General features: G+C 36.0%; 1 protein-coding gene across 3 annotated transcripts in view; it reads left to right on the top strand.

Moving 5' to 3' along the window:
- KAT6B (K(lysine) acetyltransferase 6B) overlaps positions 1-26988 on the top strand; it is a 166073-nt gene that overhangs the window by 10875 nt on the left and 128210 nt on the right. For all 3 annotated transcript variants that reach the window (XM_004680752.1, XM_004680751.1, XM_004680750.1), the window contains exon 3: positions 1821-2689. In XM_004680752.1, the coding sequence (XP_004680809.1) occupies positions 2069-2689 (621 nt within the window). In that variant the 5' untranslated portion in view covers positions 1821-2068. The remainder of the gene's footprint in view (positions 1-1820; positions 2690-26988) is intronic.

Genomic DNA, 26988 nt, shown 5'->3' with positions numbered 1-26988 from the left:
AAAGACTCTTCTTTCCATGTATTTGAAGGCCTGTCATATTAAAAATTAGTAAGAATTTCCTCAGGTTGTTCCAGGGAGACAACAACTAGTCATTAGATGTTCTGGGAAGATAGATTGTGTCTCCAGGAGCAAGAGTTAAAGTTAGAGTTGTGGAGTGAGTTGCCTCAGAAAGCGACAAATTCTTAATCACTGGAAGTATTTTGAGACTTGATGGCCCATCTGTTGGTGATATTGAACAAGGAATCTTTTATTGGATAACTGGAGATTGGACTTGATGACTCTAAGGTCCCTTCAGCCCCAAGTTTCTAAAGGTGATGGAGAAGAAAATGGAGTGAACCTGTAGTTTACTGATCACAAAGAGGACAATCCTCTTTAATCTGCCTCTTTCAAGATGACTAAACAAGTGTAGTTCAATGGTCCAATTATTTTTCAGTAACATTCCAGAATCTTTGAGAGCAGTTGTTTTTTTTTTTTCAGAATATCTAGCTATAGATTTAGGGAAAGCCATTATTTTCCTCTTCTAGGTAACATTATATCTAAATAAATAACCAGAGATAAGAGATAACTTTTATTTTGTAATTTATGGGACCATTTTCAGTGTGTAGATACTGTATTTGCTGGAAGTGATGAAGCTACTGTATATTGAATACTAGAAACTGTGTTCACTGAATTCTCCCAACAAATGTGTGAGGGATAGACTCTATCAGGTAAAGCGCCTGAAACAAGTCACTGACCTAGGGTGTCTCTGCTGGACATTGGCAGAGCTGACCTTCATTCCATTAGTCTGTTTGCAGGGGCAGAAAGAGCAGGTGGTTGTGGGTCAGCTGAATTTTAGAATGATGGTGTTTGAGTCTTAAATTCTACTATTAGTCATTACCTTGAGTGAGTTTTGTCCTCACCTTAACCTTTTTTACACATAGTTGTAAAAATGCAGTTGTTCTGCAGATTAAATGACAAATTACATATGAGCATAGTCTGTAAATCTTGAAAAAGATTTAAAATTTGGATACCATCAGTGGAAAGCAAGACTGGAGCCCAGCTTCCATGCGGGGAGTTTTCTTTGCCAGGTACCCTGAATACTAGATTGGAGGTCTAGTGGTTTTTATGGACCTCAGAGGTGCTCAGAGAGCAGTAGTTCCACCTACTTAAAATCAGGTCTGTAAGAACCTTCCTTATACTGAACAGCTTTAACTCTTGGATTCTAAGATACCTAGAATCCTTCACCTATTTAAAAGGTGAAGGATATGTTGCTTTATTAGTTTCCATTTTTCAACCTTTGTGTTAGAGACTGGAATAGACCTTTTGTAAAAAGAGTGGGAGGATAGGATTTGATAGCAGTGACTACATGGGAAATTTTCTTACGTGTGAGCCTTGGGAAATTCATTAGCTGAAATATGACTTAATTTTTAAATTTAAAATATCTTAAAGTAAGTTTAATGTACTTCCATTAGGTTTTCTTTTGTATTAGAGACTTATTTTTTGTTGATTTTATGTTTTTGATGGACAGTTATCTTGCACCATTTTCATGTAATTCCAGTGAAGGTTATTAAATATATAGCTTAGTTGTATTCTCTCAGATATCTCCCCCCCTTAAAGACTTCATGTAAGTAACAAATGAAACATCTTTTTAAAAAATTCCTTCTCAAACCATGACCCATTTTCTGTTTGAAAAATATATTCCCTATGACTGTTATGGAATTCCTGCCTGTCATTTACTTTTGTGGTCATTCTACATCTGAAAAAGTAATATTAAAGAATGTTTAAATTTGTTTTTAGAAGTTCCAGTATTAAAAACCTTTCCCCCCTTTTTATCCTTTAAGGTCTTGATTTCTTAGTTAAAGATGTTCTTCACCTGAATGCAGTCTTTCATGTTGGTCAAATAAGACAACTATCAACATTGCCTGTTTGTTCTTTTTTAATCTCTTAAGGATGGATGTTTGTAAGAGGTTGCTTAATATGGTCTGGAATATTCTACCCATTTGTTAAATGACTTAAATGTGCAAGTTCTGTTAAATACAAGGAGAATCTCTATGGGTAACTTTTGTATTGAAGAACTCATTTGTCAACCATGGTAAAACTTGCAAACCCACTTTATACAGAGTGGATTCTTGAAGCTATACAGAAAATAAAGAAGCAAAAGCAAAGGCCCTCTGAAGAGAGAATCTGCCATGCAGTCAGCACTTCCCATGGGTTGGATAAAAAGACAGTTTCTGAACAGCTGGAACTCAGTGTTCAGGATGGCTCAGTTCTCAAAGTCACCAACAAAGGCCTTGCCTCCTATAAGGACCCAGACAATCCTGGGCGCTTTTCATCAGTTAAACCAGGCACTTTCCCCAAGTCAACCAAGGGTTCTAGAGGATCATGTAATGATCTCCGCAATGTGGATTGGAATAAACTTTTAAGGAGAGCAATTGAAGGACTGGAGGAGCCAAATGGCTCTTCCTTGAAGAACATAGAGAAGTATCTCAGAAGTCAAAGTGATCTCACAAGCACCACCAACAACCCAGCCTTTCAGCAGCGGCTGCGACTGGGGGCCAAGCGCGCAGTGAACAATGGGAGGTTACTGAAAGACGGACCACAATACAGGGTCAATTATGGAAGCTTAGATGGCAAAGGGGCTCCTAAATATTCCAGTGCTTTCCCATCCTCACTCCCGCCTGTCAGCCTTCTACCCCATGAGAAAGACCAGGTAAGTGACGGAAGAATCTTCACTAGCAGTTTCAGTTAAATTTTATATGGACAGAAGTTCTGAATAGTTTTATAGGAATGGTCCTCGCCCCCAAGGTTTGTCCTGCTTCATCTTGAGAAAATCAGATGTTTTCTTCCCTTAGAGTTGGCTTTTACATTTTAAAATGTATGTATTGTTTTACAATATAATTTGTTTATTCTCATTTTAATGTGTATTTAGGGTTTTTTCATTGGTTGATTAAAAATTTCATATGCTAATGATGTGTTTTTTAAACTCTGATTGCTCAAAGTACTGAGTACTTTGAAGGCACAGGATAGATGATGTTAATCATGCTTCCTCAAGGCAAGATAACTTATGTTTAAAAAGTCCAAGAAAGGCCATTGTATGTATTTTTTTCTTTAATCTTTTTTTTTGTGCATTCCTAAAATTATCTTAACGTTTGACCTAAATTCTGCCTGTTTCAATTTAAAGGGATTTATTATTTTCACTTCTCACTTGGTAAAATAATTGTTTAGTTCATAGATTATCTTTTCTTACTCTTTGATCTCTCTGGACCTTATGTTACTTCCACATTATTTGTAAGTCTATGGCAGATTTTTCCTTTTGTTACTAGTACACCTTTAAGTTTGTGGTTGAGTGTGAATTTCTTTATTTCATTCCACAGATGCTGAAATTAACTCTCAAACTAAAAACCAAAGTAAAGCACAGCCAGTGTTTATTATCTAGGTCCTCTAGTTTTGCGATCTGTCTGCCCTTTGGGCAACTGGGTGCATTGATAACATTTAATTTTATATCCTATAAACCACTAACCACTTGAAGGATGAAGGTGGTTGCATGTGTTAACACAAATGTTAGGAAAAGTTGTGCTCATGATGACTTTTTTCCCTCTTTGGGTACTGTCATTCTTGAAATGTTTTTTTCTTCTCAGTGCTGTAGCTGGTAAGAGACCCTGTTCTGGGAAATTGGATAGGACTAGGTGGTTTACCTTTCCACTGATTAATCTAAACTTTAGCATTTATTAGCTGTATTTTAATGTCATTAGTTTTCTGTAACATTTATCCTTTGGTGGCATTTGTTTGTATAACCGGTCGCAAATTCTTTGTGAAAGAATGTGGGCATAAGGAAATTTTTTCCTTAATGACATTTAAAAACAAGTGTCATTAATGACACTTGCCTCAAATCCTAATTCCTGTGTCTAACATAACCACATGAAGCACCTGTGTTTCTCACTAAGTATTTTAATAAAAGCTTATACCATAAGGAAATCCCTTAAGAGACTAGAGCCATTTATTGATGGATTTGGATATCTTTGTTTAACAAATATATATATTACCTTTAGATATATTAAGATTTTATAATTATCTGGTACATAAACTACTATAGGCAGTTTGATAGTATGTTTCAATAATTTTGTCATAAGAGGAATCACTAGAATTTTTTCAGTCTCTTTTTTCTCTTTAACCTTGTCTATCATTTCTTATATCTTTTTCATACAGTATCCATACAGATGTATATTTCATCTAAAGGAAAAGTTATTTTTGAAAGTATCTAAGATTAAGATTATTGCTTAGCATGCCTTTTTTTTTTTTTTTTAAAGATTTACTTATTTATGCATACAAAGCTGGGGTATAGGCTAGAGGTGCAGGGTGTGAGAGGATTCACCAGAGACAGAGTGGGGAGCAGGACAGGCAGATCGATGAAGTACACTGCTGAGAGGAGCAGCGGGCGGGTCATGAAGAGGTCTGCCTTGCCTTGTGGATCACCTCCGGGGCTGGGAGCAAACTCATCCTGAAGTGACTTTAGCTTTTCAATGATGTGCTTTAACCTGCTACGCCACCAGGGAGGGCATGCCATTTTATACTGCTCTTTTCATGATGTTGATCTTCAAATTATTCAGTTAGCATAATCATATCACAAAGAAAGTGAGAAAATGTGTCCTACATTGTTTTGTTTTGTGGGGTTTTTTTTTTTTGGAGTGGGGGGAGTAGTATTGAATAATCATAATGTAATTCTTTTTTTTTTTTATTACAAAGTTTACTTTTACATCATTTTGCACATTTTTTTTTTCCATCTCGATTATAATCCCCGCGGGTTTCCCATCACCAAATCACTCCTGTGCCACCACCATAGTCCCGTGCATTTCCCTCCCCCCCCCCGTTTTTGATCCCATTCCCCACTCCACCCCCACAAAATGTCTCTGGTATATGGTTGTTAATTATTTTTGTTATTTTCTCTCCTGGTCCATTATACTGCTATGAGTGACACCATCCGGTATTTTTCTTTCTCTTTCTGGCTTATCTCACTAAGCATGATCTTTTCCAGCTCCATCCAAGTTGCTGCAAAAGACATGTGTTTCTCTTTTTTGGTTGCTGAGTAATATTCCATTGTATATATGTACCACATCTTTCTAATCCAGTCATCTACTTCATAATGTAATTCTTAAAAAACAAAACCAAAATCAGGTCAAGTCAGTTCGACCACAGTGGATTGTGTTGTTTGTACTGTATGTAACAGTAGCATTTTCTTGGACAAAATGTAATAAAAACTGCAAAATATTTGATCCACTAAGATTACAAATGGTAAATAGCTTAAAATCATGTAAACTTGCTAAGTAAATGTCGCAGGACCTAGGTTCTTATGATTTAACTTAGGTAGGTAGCTATTAAATCCCCTGAAATCAAATGTAAAGTCTTGTGTATCTACATGTTTTTCACCAAAGAGCTGATCTTTGGTAAAGCCAAGATTCTAAAGAGAGTCTAATTCCAGGTCCCTTTATTGCTGAGTTGTATACTGGTAGACAGTGGTGGCTTTTCATTAAAGGTAAAAGTTTCCTCCCAGTTCCTCAAAGCTTAGAAGCAATTTTTCCACAACAAATAGATTTTTTTTGCACTTTAAATTTGGGAGTTGCAGTGCAGTAGGAAAGGTAGTAAATCTGCGTCTAATTAGATTTAACATCATCATCATTCCTGTGCATGCCTGCTAGGAGGAATACAATGTAAGTTAAAATAGAAAGGCTCTTTCCTTTCTGAAATGTAATTGCACATCTTCTGATAGTCTAGAATTCAAATTGGATATTACCACACTGGCTCTTTAGCATAACTTCTTTGTATTTATTTAAGAAAGCTCTCTTTGGTGAGGTGATATGGAAATGAATTAAACCACTGAAGATAAAACTTATCTTTGACTTGGTGAGGTACTCCTAAAGGATAGCATTAGTGTTTCTCATTAAAAGTGGTAAAGCTCAATTAGGTCAGATTATGAGGACTTTCGAAAGTCAAATATTCTTAGACTTTAGTTATCACCACACACTTTTGTAGCATTAAGATTTCATTCGAACATTTGAGCTTTAGCATTTTCATAAAATCAGTTTAGTTCAATTTTAAGTAGGTTCAAATAGGTTCCTTGGTATTTCACCTTATTGAGAATACCTTCCTAAATTTTATTAACTATTGAAATCTTGGTATGTCTCAAGTTAGAGATGCTTCTACTAACAGATAGGGCTTTTGGTCTTAAAGAAATACAATTGCTCAATTACAATCTCCCAGAAACTTTCAAATACAATTACAAAAACAACCATACTGTTAATAATAATAAAAAACAAACAAATTTTAAAAGGACTGATGATCAGAAATGGAACTGAGATAAAAACTATGTTAAAAATTCCCTCTTGTGGTCTTGGCTTATTTTGTTTGCCCACCTCCTCTTTTTTAAAGAGATATTTTATCCGTTTTTGGGGTAATGTTATTAATGTGAAATATTTCCATGAATAGAACACTAATAGGGACCCTACCCAGCTTCTTGTGCTGTGTTAATGCTGTGACTTAAAGAACAATTTTTATTTTCTTTTGGTAATTCTCTACTCTCTGTTTGCTCTTCTTCAGTTCCATTATTCCTGTCCTAGAGAGACTTTTCTCATCTCTGTTGGGACTTTTTCCAGTCGCCTGTACTTTGTAAAGGACTATTCACGAGTCCATATTGTTCTTTGATGTGGCTGACTTCCAGAAGTCTCTCAACCCTAGAGAATAGTCTAAGACAACTCTGGGTCTTTTTGGCAGGAATGTTTGTCTTTTTTATCTGCTAATTATAGAGTCCAAATGTCCTCTCTGTTGACCTTAGTTTTCCTCTGTTGATGTCTTTTGTATTGCAGATGCCTTGTTACTCAGAGTCCTTAGCTGTGTGTATTCAACTGAAAGTTGGAGAAAGCCCTAAATATCACAAAATATGCTCTTGTATGTAACCTGAATTTTGGAATTGATATGGATGAAAGTCAGTCTTAAAATGACTAAAGGCAGACAGAAACCTGTTATAATGTAAAAGACTTAATGGCTCAAATACATACTTTTTGTTACATTGTTAGAGAAGGAAAAAAAGATTGTAGTTCATGTTGTTCCTATAAATAAACTTCAGAAATCTTCAAAATAGCCTAAGAATTTGTGTGGGCAGATAGTACCAGTTATTGAGGCATTATTGGGAGATCACTTGGATTGTCTGAAACTAGTTAGTTGGGTCAAGGGAAAAGATAAAATGAAAAGGGAATGAGTCTTTCTATTGCACTCGGAGGCATGGCAGTTTGTTTCACTTTTGAGCTTTTATCAAGATGGGACTTGTCTAGACTTCTAATGAAATAGGCTTCAGGTAAAGTAGAAACATTATGTCAGAGGATTTTTGACTGTTAAAATGAATGTTAAACATTCTTTTTTACTCTTTGGATCTAAAGGTATTTGATAGTCTAGCTGCTTTTTCTACAACTCATAAGCCTGTTCTGAATGTTAGGTACATCAGTCTGTTTTCTGAATTCCTAATGATGTTTTTTTTCAGGCATAGAAGATGCTAAGGTGTGGTTTCTGACTTAATTTGGATTTTTCAGCAGTTTTCAAGAATTTACAATTGTATTTTGTATACCTATTTGGCTTGTTAGAGCTGCATTTGTTTTTATTTTTTCAAAATTGATTTTACTGGTTTATGCATACAAGAACTGGGTTATAGGCCAGAGGGGTATGTATGTGTGTGTGTGTATGGAATGGGGGTGGTGTGAGAGAATTCACCAGAGGGTGTGTGTGTGTGTGTGTGTGTGTATGGAATGGGGGTGGTGGCAAGAGAATTCACCAGAGGGGTGTGTGTGTGTGTGTGTGTGTGTGTGGAATGGGGGTGGTGGTGAAAGAATTCACCAGAGACAGTGGGGAACAGAACAGATAGATCTACTGAAATGCATTGCTGAGGGGAGCAGTGGGCAGAGTCTGCCATATGCCTGTGTGTCAGCTCCTTGGCTGGGATCGAACTCTTACTGCAGAGGCTGGCAACAGCTTGTAGTGCTGAGCCTTTAACCCCTGGTAAAGGGGTAGGCCCTGCATTTGTTTTAATCTCAGTACTAAGAAAGTCTATATTTTATATAGCTTTGAAGTTAATTTAAATGATGTTTGCTTATTTATTCTTGCATGACAAAGATTTATTCTTTTCATGCAAACATTATTTAGTGAACAATAGATTTTAATTTCTCCGAATGAGTCTTTTTTTTAAATTTTTTTTATCTTTTAACATGAGTGTACAAAGGGAACATACAAGAAAATGTGATTTTTTTTCTTATGCAGTAGCAAATTTTGAAGTAAAGTTCATGATTTTTTATTTCATTTATAAGCTTAATTTTTTTGGCCTGTCCATTGAACTACAGTAGATAAGATGAAACTGGTCTCTGTTACACCAGATTTAAAATGTGAGTCTGTATCTTCTCAAGTACTTTGATCCCTCCAATCTATTAATGTTTGTAAGTGCATAAACATCAATTAGCTCACTAAATTAAAGTTAGCAAATGAGTCAGCCATATAATTTGTGACATTTTAACTTAGCAGGGCTGAGCAAAGTATGGTTTTATTTGTGTGTTGGAGTTCTAATCTACCATCTTCAGGTGGTAATGGGGAGTTTATACATGTAAGAACTAAAGAGGTATAGCAGTGTACATTGTGCAGTGTTAATCACTATTGGTATGCTTCTGCTTAGCACTGAACTACTTTCCAGGAAAGTCTCCAGAAGTTGCAAACTAAATACTGTTGTTTTTCCTTATATATTAGCAGACTATTAGTATAAAATTTAGCTTGTTTTGTTTTACGAAAGGTAATACTTTGAAAAATCTGCAAAGTGAATTATATAGACAAAATTACAGAGTGAATGATACTAAATTTAAACTGTGCTGATCTCTACAAAGATACAAAATAAATACTAATCAGCGGTCTAAGCAAAATCCAGGAAGGATTTGTGTTAATTTGACAAGTGGGTTTAGAATTCTTTAGCCCTTATATTTTAGAAACCAGCTTTGTTCATACATCCTTTAGCTAATTTGCTTCACTTTTGATCTTTGATAAAAACAGCTGCAATTTTGTTTCATTAACAAACTTAACTGGTTAACAGATGTTTGCTTTGGCTTGATTGTGTCCTTTCTATTAGAAACAGAATAAGCATACATGGAAACCATGCTGGGCCTTTTCCTGCCTGTAGTTAGACAGACATTTCAGAAGAGCAAGTAACTAATTTTATTTACAAGTTCAATTTTTGTTCCTCTGCACTATTATTGTAGGTATACAAACATTTTAGCTCTTGATCTTTTGTTCTTAATCCTCCATCTGTTAGTCCAGTACATTCCCTACCCCCAACACCCCCACCTCCTTTCCTTTTTTCTTTCTTTTTTTTTTTTTAATAGTGTTGCAAAATCTTAACATGCAGGGAAAAAGATATTACAGAAGAGGTAATTGAGATATCAGTGACTCTTCTGTAGTTCAAGGGAGGTAATGGGACTAGCCTGGTGAATTTAGATAATTCCTTCCATCTTCTTTAATGTCAGTAAGCTGCCATATGGAAAGGAGTGAGGCCTGCAGGAAGGAGCTGGGCTTTGGTCTAGGCGATCTGGTACTTAGAGCCCTGCAGGCTGGAAGCCAGAGGCAGCACTTGAATCTTCCTGTAGTAGTTTCTGATGCTGCCAGACTTGCTTTTTGTCCATATCTGCTACCACATTTGTGACCTTCTTACTTCATAAATGGGAATGACAGTTTTAAAAGAAAGAGTAAAGATTGTAACAGTGCCTAAGGCTACCTTATCAAGTACAGTTTTAAGAACATCAAATGATTCCTACTTGATATTTCATTAACTTATCTCCAAAACTGGCATTTTAATATGTAGTAGCGTCTGTGAAGACTCAGCTGTAGTGATGAGCCTTGAGATGTGAGTAAAGCAGCAGAAAACAGGACCTTCAGGTAGAAAGGTGTGGACTGTTTAAAGAATATAAACCATTGCAGTTATACAGCTAGAAGGATGTGAAGGCCCCAGTAAAAGTAGGAGGTAGTGGAAAAAAATCAGGAAGGTAATAACTGTGGTATATAAAGTTGCAATATTGCAGGAAAGTTCAAAGGTCTGTATAAACAAAACCAGCAGTATTTCTTTCACCTGGATTCACCATTGTTACAGCTTGCCACATTTCTCCCACTTTCCCCCTGTATTTAGATGTGAAGAGATGACAGGTATTTTTATGTGTATGCACACATATGCCCACATATTTGTAATTTTTGACTGAGCTATTTAAAAATAAATAGCAGACATTATGCTGTATCAGCAGTTATATGTCAAGGAACATTCTCCTGTGTAACCACTAATACTATAATCTCATGTAAAAAGTTCCCTATTTCCTCGAATACTGAGTTTTAATCCAAAATTCAGTTAAAGAACCACATGCTGCATTTAGTTATCTCATTTAATATAAAATCTTTATCCTCCCTTTTTTGCTTCTCCTGTCTATTAGTCTAGGCCAATTATATTATAGGGTGTACCACTGTGAATGAGTGATTGAGTTCTCATAATTAGATTCAAGGTGAACATTTTGGGCAAGAATACCAAATGGTGATATTATATTTTTCTTACTGTAAAATGCCAGGACATAATGTCCTTCAGGTTGTATAATCAGTTGATTAAGGTGCGTTTAACTGCAGATCTGTTTATTAAGTTACCTTTTCCCTTTTGTAGTAAGTAATTTGTACAGTGATTCTTTGAGACTATGTGAATAAACTTTCATTGAGTGTGTTTTCTATTGTTTCTAAGCTTAAACAACAGATATATGGCAGGTCTATAAAGTCAGAAGTTCAGCATAGATCTCATAGCACTGAAGTCCAATGTCAGCTAGACTGTGTTCCCTTCTGAAAACTCTAATGGAGGATGTTTCTTTACTTTTTCTTTACCTTTTCCAGTTTCTACAGACTGCCTGTACCCCTTCGCTGATGACTTCCTTCCCCCCTTCTTCACTTCCAGCAACCTTGCATCAGTCTGATCCCCCCCCTCCCCCGCAGAGGATCACATCTCTCTAACCACAGTCTGGACAAGGCCTCACCTTTTAAAGGATTCATGTGATTAGAGTGGGGCCATTTAGCTAATCCAGGATAATCTTCCCATCTCAGAATCCTTAATTTATCACATCTGTAAGGTCATTTTGCAGTGTAGGATGACAGAGTCAAAGGTTCTGGGTGTTAGCAAGTGAACGCATCGGGGGAGTATCATTCTGACCCACCACACAGTGATTTCAGTATTTTCACCTAAATTACTTTCTGACTTGGAAGATGCAGAAGGTTTGGGGGCAGTGATGTAATGGGGTCTAAGTTTGCTTAGAAAGGAATGAATCACAGTTTGTGGGAGAACTGCTAACCAAAGACTGTCAAGAGGCTGGAGTTCTCTGTTGATACATCCTGAATCACTTCCGCAAGGGCAGGAACAGGGACTGCCTTCTGCTTCTAGTGTTCTTTGCTCATAAGTTAAATGAACTGAATGATGGATTTGGCAGTAATGCTTGAGTTTTTTAACAGTAAGAGTTTGCATATCCAAAATGTTTTCTGAGACGTGCATTTAAAGTTGTAGAGAGGATTTTTCATTTAAAAAGGTTGACAGGTGACATCTTAAAAACTGAATTTGAAGAATTTTATATCTATTATTTAAATTAGGCTTCTCAATTGGAAAACTGTAGCAATCTGAAAAAGAAACTGACTTGTTTATGAAATAACAATATCATACTTTGTTATAAATCAATTTTATCTCAATAAAATTGGGGGGAAAAGGAAAATATCATTTAGGTGGATGCATATTATTTTAGTGCTTAGTGAAAAAAAAAATCAAATCAAGATTCAAAAAGGCTGGTAACCTTAAGAATTCTTTACTTCCTTTTATACAGTGTTTTGGTAGAATTTTCTGCAGTAGTTACAAATTAGTTGAAATGCTTTGGAAATATTAACTGTTCCAATTGTTGAAGAATAACTGTAGTTATCAGCCTATAAATGTGCTTTCTAGAGATGATAAAAAAGATGATCTTTTCATCTGATGAGCTCTGACCCTTCATAAACCTTCCAACTTATCTCATTTTCCACTAGCTACTGAAATATAACAAGATGCCAGCAATTACATCCTCACAAAGCATTTATACTAGCTTATAAAATCACCTCTTTATTGAAAAATTGTGTAATATCTTGATTTCAATTTAGTATGGCATGTTGGTTAGCAGTAAATCTTGTTAAAGTATGAACACAAGCCTGCAGGCAGTTTGCAGAACATTGATCAGGTGCAAATTATACGTATTTTTCTAGCTTCTAAAAATTTCCACAAAATGAAATAAATAGTTATAATCAACACCACCAATTTTCAGGTCACTTTAAATCTGACATAGTAGAACATCACCATGTATTTTGTGCAAAGTGCCTTTCTTGAAATTCATGATTTGTGTCTGTGACCATTTAAGCTTCCACTTTGTTTATAATAAACAACAAAAACAAAATAACAATGTTAAGCATGTTTTTGTGCTTTGTAAAGTCTGTAAAGCTTACTAGATTTGGAAGCTTTACAGAAAGCATGCAAGAAGATATTAATCTTAAACACTTAGTGCTTATACTATTTACTGGGTAATATTGTATTTAATATATACAGGATAATTTTACATGATGCTGAAGAGATAAATAGCATTAATGGTGGAATTGTACAGATGTTATACAAGCTATGTTTCACAAGAACATATCTTGCCAAGAGTATACAGGAAGAGTTGGAGTTGGTGTTTCACAGGTCATACTGAGTCACAGGTCATATACTACAGCCACTTCACCACCATATGGGCCTCTTATTTATTTGGATAAAGTCAACATATATCTATTGAATTCTTGTAACATATAAAGCACAGTATTGGGCATTCTAGAAGTTACAAGATGCTAATAATGTACCTGCGTATAAAGTTCAAGAGAAGTTCTGAAATGTAACTTGCTTAATCCAGTTTCCCAAGATGATTTGATAACTGACCCCTTCTCTCTTTCACTTCACAACTGCCATTTACTTGTCTAGAAATCTTGTATTTGGTAAACAGTTTTGGTAGTGCTCGCATAAGGATATATTGTCAGTTCCTTTCCTTCTTTCAAATTCGCATTATAGAGGAAACCATTTTAACCGAGTGAGGAGTTTGTGCTTCATGAAGAATACAAAACCAAAAATCATCAAATTCATTTCTTGCCTCATTATAAGCTAATTTAGTAAAGCTGATATATGATAATTCTTTAACTGTGGAATACAATTTTAAGAGTTGTAGATGATCTTTAAGCTCACCAAGTTCAAGGGCTTTAAAACAGACTGAGGTCCAGTGATCCAGAGTTTGTGAATCCCTGAAGTTATATACCAGATGTTGGACTCATTTAAAAGGTGTTTTTTTGAGCTTCTAACCTCATCCCTTCTTTTTTTTTTATTTTTTTTTTATTAAAAAGTTAACCTCATCCCTTCTTTAATAAGTCATTTGGTTAGACCAATTCTTGACTTTCCTGCATGTTAGATTCATCTGAGGACTTTTTAAAATTTTCAAACACAGCTTACAACTCATAGATATAAATGAGAATGCTGAGAGTGAATGCCAGGCATCTGAACAACTTTTTTTTTGTTTAAAATTTTTTTCTTTTTATATTTACTTTACATCAATTTTAAACAATGTTTGCTTTTCCCCTCCACCCCCCAGGTGTAGTCCCCATAGAATTTCCTCTGCCAATTCACCTGTGCACCATCACCACATTCCCCTGTGCTCCTCCTTCCCTTCTTCTAGTCCCTCTCCCTTTTCCTCCCCTGCAGGATATCTCTGGTTTATAATGTCTGTTTTTGTTTTACTGCGTTTTGAATTGTTATTATTTCCCCTTTGTCTTATTTGTTTCCCTTATAATCCTCCTATGGAATTATACATCTGAATTTGAAGATCTCCCAACAAAAGCTTGGGAATCACTACCTCAGGCTAACTTTGTTCTTTTAGAGACAGTAAAGAGCAGCAAATGGGCTGCTTCTGTGATTGAGGAAAGCATCTAAAAGTGTTAATTGGGTAGGGCCCTAAATTCTTATAAGAGAGATCTTAAGAGATCATTCGAAAAGAGTCTTTGGGGAATGCTTTGGGGTTCAAATCCCTACTTTTCCACTGGGCAACTACAATCTGTGTCTTGGTTTCCTCAGCTGACAAATGTCGATAGTAATAACACAGATTCATCAAGGATAATTTGCTATAACTGCACAGCCCTTAGATGGGAAGGTAGTGAGCTTTTTCTGGGCTGTGATAAGAATGGACTATGAAGCAAAGGTGTAAGTTGATGTCCTTATCACCTAATTTAGGTCTCTTCTCCTCTTGGAGGTCTGACTCTAGTTACATAGGCCACAAGTGGCTAAAGTTCACTTTGCTGTGTTGCTTGTTTTCCACTTCTTTTTTTTTTAAGATTTATTTATTTGTGCATACAGAACTGGGATACAGGACAGAGGCACAGGGACCGTGAGAGGATTCACCAGAGACAGAGTGGGGAGCAGAACAGGCAGTTTGACAAAGTACACTGCTGAGGGGAGCAGCGGGTCATCCTGCTGGCAGGGATCAAACTTGTGCTGAAGTTGCTGTGGCTAGCTTCATAGTGCTGCACTTCAACCTGTTGCACCACCAAGGAGCGCGTCCCTGTTTCTACTTACTTAAGTAATCTGGAAATATTTTGTTTTCAGAGTAATACCTATGCTCATTGTATGGACTTTGAAAAATGCAGATAGATTCTATATTAAATATAAATAATTTGTTATAAAAAGAGGAGTATGATAGCATTGTAATTTTATATCTGACTCTTTTCTACATTTAAAATCTAGATTGTACACCATTCCTCATTCTTGATTAACCTTTGAAATATGACTTTTAAATGCCTGGTAATATGTCTTAATGTCTTTATTCAACATTGAAGCTATGCCTAACTTTTTTTTGCTATCACATGTGATATTGCTATAAAAAATTTGTGTTTGCAGGGATAAATATTTCCATAGGGTAGATTACTAGGGAGGCATACTACAGCATAACCATGCATCCTGTTTCTAAAATATTAGAGCACATTGTCAAAAAATACTCCAAAAGGTAATACCACTTTAGAGTGCTGGACACTATAAGAGGCCATAGGCATCTCATTCTTTTTGTCTTGCTTAAGTGTTGGAGGAAAGAGTGGACCCCTATTACTTTTTATAGTGTATTTTTGATTATGAATGATTTGAGCATTTTTTTAAAAGATTGATTTACTTATGCATACAGAACTAGATTACAGGCCAGAGGTGCAGGTGCAGTGAAAGGATTCACCAGAGGCAGAATGGGGATCAGAACAGGCAGATTGAACATCGGGCTGGTCAGCAGAGGTCTGCCACACCATGTGGGTCACCTTCTTGGCTGAGAATTGAACTCGTACTGCAGTGGTTGTAGCTAGCTACATAATAGTGCTGCCAGAGGTGCAGGGGCGGTGAGAGGCTTCACCAGAGACAGAGTGAAGAGCAGAACAGGCTGACTGACAAAGTACACTGCTGAGGGAAGCAGCGGGAGAGACAGGAGAGGTCTGCTGTGCCATGTGGGTCATCTCCCTGTCTGGGAATCCAACTCTTGCTAAAGTGGCTGTGGCTAGCTTTGTAGGCTGTGTTTTAACCCATTGTGCCACCAGGGAGGGCCCTGTGTGTGTCTTTTTTATGAGTGCGCAAATGCTATTCCACTTAGCGAGTAGTTACTATTATTAATTACTGTAATTTTTATTGGCATTTTTAGAAAGTTCCTTCATATTCTGAATCCAGAGAGACATTTACTAGTATTTCCTCTTTTCTTTTTGGTCTTTAGTGGTGTTATACTTAAAGCTATTTGCAGTTTTTATTGATGAATGTTTGTTTTTTTTCCCCAAATAGCTGACTGCTCCAGGAGTATATATTAAAATTATTAATTTTCCTACTAAGTTGTGCCTCATAAAATCCCATGGTAACTATATCAGTAATTCTAGATCTCTCCTAATCCTCATTTTCACATTTGCCTTTGAAAATACTAATTTTCCAACTTTATTTCACTTAACCTCGTTTAACCTGTGGACTTGTCTCCTGTTTTGCTTTGGAATACAGAGGCAGAGAAAGACAAGTGGCCTCTATGGTATATAGAACTATATGAACTATATAAGCCAATTGAAATCATTTGCACCTTAAATTCTGCTGGTATCTAGAGGTCTTAGATATCACCCTGTCTTCACTAACTCCTCTGATCATTTTGTGAAGCTGAGGATTCAGAAAAGGATTTGTTTTAGTGAGTTAGGTGTTAGTTTTGATGATGTAGAAGTACATTTGTCAGCAGTCCTTGCATTATTAAAGTGACACATTGGAAGGAAGTAGGTGGGGCATGTCTTGATCTGCTGTCTGTCAGATTCTGGTTGTCCACCCTCTCATTTGTCCTTTCTGGTGTTCTCATTCTCATTCAGTATTACCCATAGGTTTTCACGGGACTGTGATTTTCCCCTATTTATGAGCAACAATTTCGAATTTTACTCCATTGTGGTCTGAGAACATAGTTTGTATGTTTTCAGTCCTTTTACATTTACTTTTACATTTTACATTTATTTCCTTTATGGCCTGAAATATGGCCTATGCTGAAAAAATGCCTCATGTGCATTTGTGAAAAATATGCTGCTGTTGGACAGAGATAAAGACAGATGCCTGTGAGGTCTAGTTGGTTTGTAGTGTTAAGTCTATTTCCTTGCTGATCTGATTGCTTATTCTATTATTAAAAGTAGAATATTGTAGATTCCAGCTAATATTTTTTAATTGTTCCTTCTTTCAGTATCGTTACTTTTTATTAATATATTTCAGACTCTGGTTAGGTACATGCATTTTCATAATTGTTATGTTTCCTCAATGGATTGACCCTTTCATCATAACATGATATCTGTTTTTGTTTTAAGTTTTTTTCCTGATATCAACATACCCACAATGGCATCTTTTCTTTCCTTCATGTTGAAGAATAGTTTTACTGGATATAGAATTCTTGATTCTCAGTCTTTTAACACTTTGAATATATCATCCTCTCCCTACCATACTCCATGGTTTGTCATAAGAAATTGGATGTTAATTATAGTGAGAATTTCTTGTATGTAACAAGTAGTTTCTGTCTTCCTGCTTTCAAGAGACTCCCTGTTTTTGAAATTTGATATTTTAATTTTCATTGTGGGTCTCTTTAAATTTATTTTACTTGGAGTTTGTTAAATTTACTGAATGTGTAGATTCATGTCATTCATCAAATTTGGAGAGTTACTGGCCATTATTTTTCCAAATAGTCTTCTTGCCCCTTTCTTGGTCATTGTTCAACTTTCATTATGTATATGTTGATATACTTAATGCTTTTTCACAGGTTTTTAGTTTTTTTTTTTTTCAATTGTCTTCCCCCACCCCCCACGCATGCTCCCCACCCCCCTTATATTTCTCAAACTGGGTGATCTTAATGGACCCATCTTAGGCTCAGTGATTCCTTTGCCAGCTCAGATCTATTGTGCTCTTAGAAATTTTTCATTTCAGTTCATTTCTTCCAACTGCAGAAATTATGTATTTAAAAAATAATTTGCTTTATTGATATTATATATGTGGTGAGACATTGTTTTTTCTTTAGGTATAGTTTTGTTCTTTCAATATGCATATATAATAACAGTCTGTTTAAGTTTAATATTTTTGTTTTGTCATTTGCTCTTTTTTCTGTTTTTGACCATGCTTTCTTATTCCTTTCATGTCTCATAAATTTTATTTTTGAAATCTCAACATTTTTTATTTTATTTTATTTTTTTATTTTTTTAATGATTTTTTTTAATTAAAAAGTTTATTTTTACATCATTTTTCACATTTTTTTTCCATCTCAATTGTAATCCCCACGGGTTTCCCATCACCAAATCACCCCTGTGCCACCACCATAGAAATCTCAACATTTTTTAATAATAGAAAGTGGCAACTCTGAAAGTTAGATTCCTCATGTCATCTTTTTGTTGTTATATTTCTTTGTTCAGTAATTTTCCTGAAATAATTCTGTAAAGTTTATTTTGTGTATATGTGTACACATGTATGGTTTCTGAAGTCTGTTAATCTAGTTCAGTAGAGATTTCCTTAAATGCCAGTGTCTCCTGGTCTCTGCCAGGGTATTCTGTCTCTCTATATTGGCTGTGTTTCCATCTCTCTAGGAGGTAGTTTACAACTCTGCTTTTAGCCTTCACTTTCTGTTTGTTCAGGTCCTTAAGGTCAGCCAGAGCTGCCTCTGCCTCGAGCTTAGAGTTTTCTCAGGTCTTTTTAGTACTTATATCCAGCCCTGCACACACTCATGGCTTTTTAGATTCCACAAAAAAAATTGGTGGAATTTTAAAAAGCCCCCTCCCTAAATGAACACTTCATGTCCCAGTTTTTCCTTTTAAGTTTTTACTTTTTTGGTCAGTTGCTTACTAGCTCCAGTTGGTATTACTGACTCAGATAGCCACGATGTTAACCATTTTCTGCTTATTGTTTTTGACAAAGCCTTGGGGTTAAGGCTGTTCACACAGAGCAAATCTAGGTCAAATAAAGACAAGCATTGAGAATGAAGCTTTTTGAGAGAACTGTCAGGCAGGTTCAATAGTTAGAATTTTTTGGAGATTGGTTGCTGGGGGTCCTTCAAACTCATTCTGCTGTCTGTATAGTGACTGCTAATACTGGTTTTCACAGCTACATAATCTGTAAGGCTGGTGGTTTTTCAAGATTGTTGAAGAGTTTGGAGAGAATGGGACTAGGGTAAAATACCACAAAGTTATCTTCATTTACATAAACATTTTTCAATTGCTGCATACTTCCTTATTTTCTGGAGTTCTGAAAAAGATGATTTTGACAATTGTGGAAGTGCATGTATTTTGGAGTTTTTTCACTCTGCCATTATGAAATCACTTATTCACAGATATTTGAATGTCACTTTTCTGGGCAAAGTTTTGAAAGTATATCTTTTTGGCATTCTTTAATAAAGGGACTGTTTCTTCTAGAAACAGTCATGGTGTTAAGATTTCTATAAATATAATTTTACAAAGACGTGAGAACTATGGTTTTGTGTTTGAAACATGTCTACCTAGTGTGAAAAGGCAGATTAACTTTCAGTATTGCTTATTAAGATGCTTTCAGAAATGTGAATCATAATTATATGAGTCTTGTTCTTATTTTGATAATGGATTGAATATTTTGATATGGGAATATGCATTTAAAGTTTGATGATTGCTTCACATTCGTTAATAGATTTGGTGAGAAAGGAAACTATAACATTACCATAATTAGTAAACATTCCTTGTCATAAATAGAAGGTAACTGTAAAAGTTATTTTTATAAAGCTTTTTTAAAAAATAACATAAATTTATTTTTACATCATTTTGTGCCTTTTTCCATTTCATTTGTAATCCCTGTGGGCTTCCCATTACCAAATCACCCATGTGCCATCACCATAGTCCAGTGCACTTCCCTCCCCCCACTGTTTTTGATCCCATTCCCCACTCTACCCCCATAAAATGTCTCTGGCATATAGTTGTTCATTATTATTATTATTTTCTCCCCTGGCCCTTTATTATAAAGCTTTGACTGGAGATTGTTAGCTTCCAACGCTCAGAGTCTGAGGCCCCTTCTCAAAGGAAGATTAGCAAACATTAGAGAGGTGTTATAGACCTATTAGCACCAAAGTGAGCTTTCTCCTTGTTTTAATGAGAGGGTATGAATGAAAATTGAAAAGGAAACAGCCTTCTCACTCTGTGACTCAGATCACCTGAAATCTCAAGTCTGACCTCAGCCCATCTTGAATCCTACACTTTGGGAAATGCTGCATCTGGCTGTTTAAGTATAATGTGTCAGAAATTTTTCTATTCAATTTTGTTTCTAGTGTGTCCATTATACCTTTTTTTTTTTAACTTCTAAATTGAATTATCACTGTTTGTTGGTTTTGATCATCACAGATGCATGTTTAGTTGTATGATATCCTGGTCTGAGGCAGATGTCAGATTTTGAAGTCTGAATGTTACTGGTTTCTTGCTCCGAAGTTGCTCTTGTACTTGTTTTTTTTTGTTTCTTCTTTTTCCCTTTCCTTTTCTGTTGACATTGGTCCTGCTGTTATTTGGAAGGCACTAGGTCCTCTGCTTCTTGAACAATGAAATGATCCAGATCGTGTCTGTCTCACATTTTGTTATCCTAGTACAAGACTCAATTGAATAAAACATATTACCCATCTGGCCTGGAAATCTCAGTGGCACTCAAAATAACTTACTAACAAGTTGTTGGATCATGAGATCTTCAAATTTTCTGAAAGTTCAGCCTTTTAGCTGTTGCTAAGAGAGAAATTTCATTGACATGAGGAACACGAGGACATGTCTGTACTCTGCCAGTTGTTTTATAGGCACTTGGCTCTGCCGCCTTGCAGATGGTTGGACTCTGGGTGGTGGGTAAATGTGTGCTGATTATCTTACTGAATTAAGGTAACCTTTTGTCCTTCATTGAATTCTGCAGACCAGTTGGTCAGTGAGCAGCTGCTCTGTGTGGCTTGGTTTGGGTTTTAAAGTACACAAAGACCATCTTAAAGGGTGGTCAGTCTAATCCAGGTATTCAACAAAGCAATATTGAAAGCCTTCTTCCTCTTTGACACTGTTTTCTATTCTGATGGCAGTGAATGAACATGACATTCTTATTTTTTGCTTAATTAACTAAATGATTAATGCAGTGGTTTATAAAGTGTTTGACAGAATACTTGAGAATTTTTTTACCTAATGTTTTAAATTGGAGAAAATGTCCTATCATAATATTTGATATTGCAAGTTTTCTCATTTTAAGGCAGAGTCTTTGTTGGAAGATACATGTTAGACTAATGAAATTATTTTTTAGTTAATTTTCACAAATATTCTGAAAACTGACAGCATGTTTTAGTTTTACCATCTCTTGTATAATTTTTATAGGGCTATTATGTTTTTAACGCTGCCACTGAATTCTATATCATTTAGAGTCTTTCTCAGTTTCTGAACCTATTTCAGCCATCTCCATTTTTAATAAAGTAGTTCTTAATTTTTAAAGTAAATCACTGAAATTGTGAGGCTCATTTCTCTAGTAGGAAACTCTTTCTTGGGCTGATCTTTTGGATTTACTCAGGGTACAATATGTCACTTCAGAGTAAGTAGGGTCTCCACTAGTTGATTTTCTTTTTGTCAGAGAGAACTCATTTAACCGTGATTGATGAGGAGCCACCTGATTTCCCTAATTTAGTTATCTGTTGGGCCTTTTGATTCATATCCCATTTTTTCATTTGGATTTATATCCTAGTAATCTTACTAGTTCCATGTAGAGATGATAAAAACAGTCTCCTTAGGAACCAAATAACTCATCCAGTATTACACAGCTAATTAGTGGCAGGGCCATGTTGCAGTCCAGGGCTCTCAAGCCCCTAAAGCTCATGCTTCTTTAGGCCGTGCTGCTGTTTTAATGAAGATCAGCCTTGTTAGTGAGCCACAGTTTTTTGGTCAAGCTTAAGAGTAAACTAAGAGTCCTTATAGGGCTTCAGATTCATGTCTTTGCTTGTCTTAATTGTATTAATTATAAAACAACATTAAAGAAAAGTCTTGAACTGTTAACATTGTCCATAACTGTTAACATTGTCCATCTTACCACTGTTTATTTTTGTCTCGTCCAGATTTATCTTTTGACAGGTCCTTTTACATCACTATAATTAAAGTATTGCTGCAGCTATGCTTCTTAGTTTTTAAAAAGAACCATACCATTATTTCATGAATGTTTTCCATTTTAAATTGTCATTCTTTAAAAAGGTTTTCCCCCATCTCTTTGGACTTCCCAATCCAAATGAAGTCCTTTCAGTATTCCAGCAAAGTACACTTTGCTTTTTCTTCCTAGTACTTGTTATAGTCTATAATTCTGTATTTATTGTTCCGATTTATTTATTTATTTTACTATAATAGTTTATTTTTACATCATTTTGTACTTTTTTTTTTCCATCTCAATTGTAATCCCCGTGAGCTCCCCATCCTGATTTTATTATTTTTTTTTTTACTTCAATTTTCCCCGCTAAGTGGAAAAGATCCACAAGGACATGAAGCTTACCTCTTTGCTCATTTCTCTCTGTTGAGTGAGTGGAAGTAGTGTTATTTATTGACTAAATTAAATTTCCATTTGTGTGTTAACTCCATCACAAAAACTCAGTCTGTGCAGAAACTATTGAACAGACCTTCATCAAACTTGAGAGAATGTTTTTAGGATGATCAAAATATGTATCATTTTCTGATCCTCTTGTCAGAGGATTTTAGACATGAGGCCTAAGTTGGAAGCTCTAAGAACATGTAATTGGAATTACAGACCTTGGTTTGTATTTTAGAGTCACATAGCTTCTCATTTGGGCTATTTCACATCTTTGTATTTATTCATTTATTTATTTAATTAAAAATATATAATTTATTATTCCACATCTTGATCTAAGCTGAGTGGCCATGAGGGTGTCTCTATATATAATTCCCCCAGTTATATATCAGTTAATTTCAAATAGAGCCATCTTTATTTTCATTTTGTTTGTTAAAACATAAATTTGTTAATTACTTTCTCTTTGAAATACTCTTCTTGAATTATAGAAACAAATTAAACTGTGTAATGTTTATAGTATAAAAGCATTATGATTTATTGATGTCCAACTAGAATTTGGTTAAAAAAAGATACTGCCTGTGTTGTACATAACCCTACCCTATATATGTTGCTTACTAGGAGGGCCTAAAAGACATCAGATTGGTTGTCAGGTAAGATAGAAATTGCCAGGTGTAAGGAAAACCAGCTGTCTGGTGTTAACACAAATCTTGCTAAGATAATAATGTAGACATCTGTAGATGTAGAAAATGTCAAATAAAAATACAAGTCATTTTCAATGTCTGACATTTTAAAAACTAGTTTTAAATATTAAAAACACTTAGGAAATAGGCCTTTTAAGTCCCTGAAGAACAAATGAAAACTAGAGTTAATCTCTCCAGTCTTTAATTCTGCATACTTTGCTTCTTGTACATCCTGCTGCTAGTTTCCCTTACAGGCTCATCCTTCTCTAGCTTCCACATCTGATTCTGCAGTCCTTTCTCCTTCATGCTCTATTCTACGCCATCTTTCTTTGTGTAGCAGAATGTTTACCACATGCCTTGAAACCTGAGCTGGATGTTAACCAACACTTAGATATGCCTCCTGTCCTGGAAATGTCAATACATCACTGTGTAGTATGTGAAGCCAAGGCTAGAACCAGCAGCACAAGAAGTAGACTTCCACTAATGTTAATTAACGGGAAATGCACTGCTCAAGGGTCATGTTACATTTCCTTCACATCTTATCTAGCAGACTGTTCTTTGACAGTCTTTTAACTTCTAGTAATTTCTCCTGCCCTGAATCATTATAGCATTATGGTCCTCATTGTCTGTTTTACTTACTGGTGCTATGAACTCTTCAGTTTTGTGGGTTTTAGTGTTATGGCCAGTTATAAGCTCCTTACATTTGATTGTATCTTCAACTTGTGTTTATTATCTCTGCTACCTAACACAAGGACATCTTTAATTCAGCTTAAATACATGATAAGATCTCAGAGTTGAAAGAGACGTTAGAGAAGATGTAGTCGAGCTAGTGCTTGAATCGCTTATGCAAATCTTAAAAAGTGGTCATGCAGATTCTGTTTCAACTGCTGCAAAAAGGGGAGTCCCATGTGCCCCAGCAACAACTTCAGGTCCTTTTGTATGCATGTACATATTTTGGCTTTTTTTTTTCTCTAGGTCCCAAATGGAACTTGTGTACCTAGCCTGTGCCAGACACAATATATTTCACTGAAGGATAATTTGTTGTTACTAAATTGTGTGCCATACTTTACTTCCTACTCTCATCTGTTCAGGAGCCTCTTTTCCTTTCAGTTTCAAAGGGCCTGCCACTAGCCCTCTCAGATGGCCTCAGATGGCATAATCTTTACCAAACATGAGGATGTCAAGGCCCAGAGAAAGTTAAGGCCACACTGATGGGAGACAAACCCCCGCTCTGACCCTAGAATTGGGCCTTTCTCACAACATTGTGGACTTACCCCTTTGAGCAGAGGATGTTTGTCTCTCTAGCACTCTAAACTACTTTGTTCTCATTTATTTTGGTAAGTATCACAGTGCTTACCTTAGGGTGAGTATGAATGTTGACTGGACCCTGGATATAACTACAGACTGTATGTACTCTTTTATGCATGATAGGGCTCTTACATGGAATCATGTAGAGCTTTACACAATAACTCATTGACACTGCCACTTGTATTTTTTTAAAAGTATTTTCCTGAGTTTAGTTATTCAGAAATATTTATTAGGTGCCTACTTGGAGCCAATTGAAGGAGGAAGTTAGGAAATGGGTATAGGCAGTCAGTTAGGACCAGGGTGCCCCAAGGCCACTTACCCATCTGATTGAGAAACAGTTGGAACCAGGACAGTACCCCTACTTCTCTCCCACCTCACCCTACCGTAGGTCCATTTATCAGAGTGATTGGAGAACAATCCCCTATCAGGAGAGTGTCTTCCTCTAGTCCAGTAAAGAGTGGAATTTTCAGAATACTAACACAATAATTCAGTGCTAAAGCAATCGACTAAAGCCAGTTTTGGGAGGGTAGGCCAGGTAATGTGAGCAAACTCAGCAGACCTCAGTAGACCAGGAGACCCCTGTAGGCCCAACCAGTCAACAAGAGACAATGCAGAGACAGCCAATGGCCAAATCCCCACTCTTTGCTCCTATAGTGTATATAAGCATCTGTTACTTGTCACCTCAGTCAGCTGTCCAAGGGGGTGGAGGGCTGTCTACTCAGAGAGCTTTCTTGTCCTTATTCCTACCTATCAATAAATCTTTTGTTTTTCTTAACTTTGTTCTCAATGTTGCATTCTCTCTTGCTGAAGACAAGAACTGAGAAAGAACCTTCCTGAAATCCTCCCAAAACCCATATTCACAGCCACTGTTCACAGCACCCCTACTTTCAAGGAATTTTTGTTCTAGGGGGAGAGGTTTGTGAAAAGCAAATAAACTAACAAGGTAATAACATACTGTGTTAAGTGACATGAAAGAAATAAAGGGTAAAGTGAGAGAAAAACCAAGGAATGTAGTTGTAGATGTAAGTCCCTGAGGAGACATGAAAGCTCAAAAAGAAAAAGAAAAAAGGGGGGTGGAATTCAACTGTGGGAAATGCTGAAGGACATAGGGAGGGAAGAACCTCTTGTGTTTGAGGAAGAAAAGGGCAGTCATGTGATTATATAGCAGGGTGCTGGGAAGAGCAGCAAAGTGTTTAAATGTATGATCCTGTATTGGGAATCAAATGTTTCTATAAAGGACAGCATTGGGGCAAATAATAAAAATTGAAAGTGAACTGGAAGTGAGTATAGAAGTGAAATGAAAATAACAGATGATAGCATTGTATCAATGTTAAAGTTCCAGATTTTGATAACCCATTATGCCTATGAGAAGACATCTTTGTTCCCCAACCCTCAGTTTTATTGAGGTTTAGTTAACATACTCACTGTGTCAATTTAAGGTGGACAGCATAATGATTTGATTCAAATCTTGAAATGATTACCACAATAAACTCGATCATGTATCATCTCATAGAAAGACCAAAAAAATATTTTCTTGTAATGAGAACTCTTAGAATGTATACTTTTAGTAACTTTTAAATACACTCTATAGTATTTTTAAACCATAGTCCCCATACTGTATGTTAGATCCCCTTTACTTATAATTGAAAGTTAGTACCTTTAGCCACTTTCATCCAATTCATTCTCCTCCCACCCCACCATCTTTGTAATCTCAAAACTTAACTTTTTTTTTTCCCTGTATTTTTAAAAAGATAACACATTATAACGAAACCATGTGGTATTTGTCTTTGTCTGAATTATCTCACTTAAGGTCCATCCATGGTGTTGCAAATGACAGAATTTCCTCCTTTTAAATGACTGAATAGTACTCTGTTATGTGTATGTCTCTTTGTGTAATGACATTCTTTATCCATTCATCCATTGATGAACACTTACATGGTTTTCATGTGTTCTTTGCTATTGCAAATAATGCTTCAATGGACATGAGGGTGCAGTTATAGCTCTTCAATATAATGTTTCCCCCCCTGCCCCCCTTTGGATATAGTTCCCAAAGTAGGATTGCTGAATCATAGGATAGTTTTGGGAATGTCCTTGCTTATAAGAGAGTTGAAGGGTCAGGATCTTCACAACTTACTTTCAGTTGGATTATAAGAAAAAAATTCAAAGGTAGTAAGTTGTTAAGAGCATTGGGTGCTTACTGTAATATTCTTGCAGCTATTCTTTAGGTTTAAAATATTTCCAAAGTAAAACTGAATGTCACTGAGGCTACAGCATATGGAAGGAGTATTTAGGAAACGAGAAGAAAGGCAGGCAGGCCTGGGATGTGACCATGGGATGATGGAGGCACAGACTGTAAAACTGGGACCGGAGAGAAGATGACAGATCTGAAGTGTTTTGGAGGCTCAACTAAAAGAACTCACAGGTGAACTAGATGTGGTGGCCAAGGGGAAGAGAGGGAAGAAAGTATTAAACAGAATCTGGATGGTTACCATCAGTTTTCAAAAGAAGCTTCTTTTCCCCAGGTATTCTGACACCCAATATGTTCTATTCAAATCACTTACTCTTAGTAATTAACACGGGATTATTTCACAGTTGATATGAAATTGGGAGTGGGGAGGGTAAAGTGACTCATTTGAAGTTACCAGGTGTAGGTGGGATATTTACTTTGTTTACCCAGAAACCCAAAATACAGGCTCAGGATAAATATTTTTCAAGTTGAATTTCCTCCCATTAGTTGGTTGTGAAATCAGTACTGTGGCTTTCTACCAATATTAAAAAGCAGACAAAGCCAAAAAGAGTAAAAATCATCATAGCATATATCATGTAGAAAGGGTAAAGTAAGTGTTTCATGGA

The sequence above is a fragment of the Condylura cristata genome, unplaced genomic scaffold (genome assembly GCF_000260355.1).
Source record: "Condylura cristata isolate star-nosed mole 26May11 unplaced genomic scaffold, ConCri1.0 scaffold00011, whole genome shotgun sequence".
In the NCBI taxonomy this organism is placed as follows: domain Eukaryota; kingdom Metazoa; phylum Chordata; class Mammalia; order Eulipotyphla; family Talpidae; genus Condylura; species Condylura cristata.
This window is presented reverse-complemented; position numbering and strand designations above follow the sequence as displayed.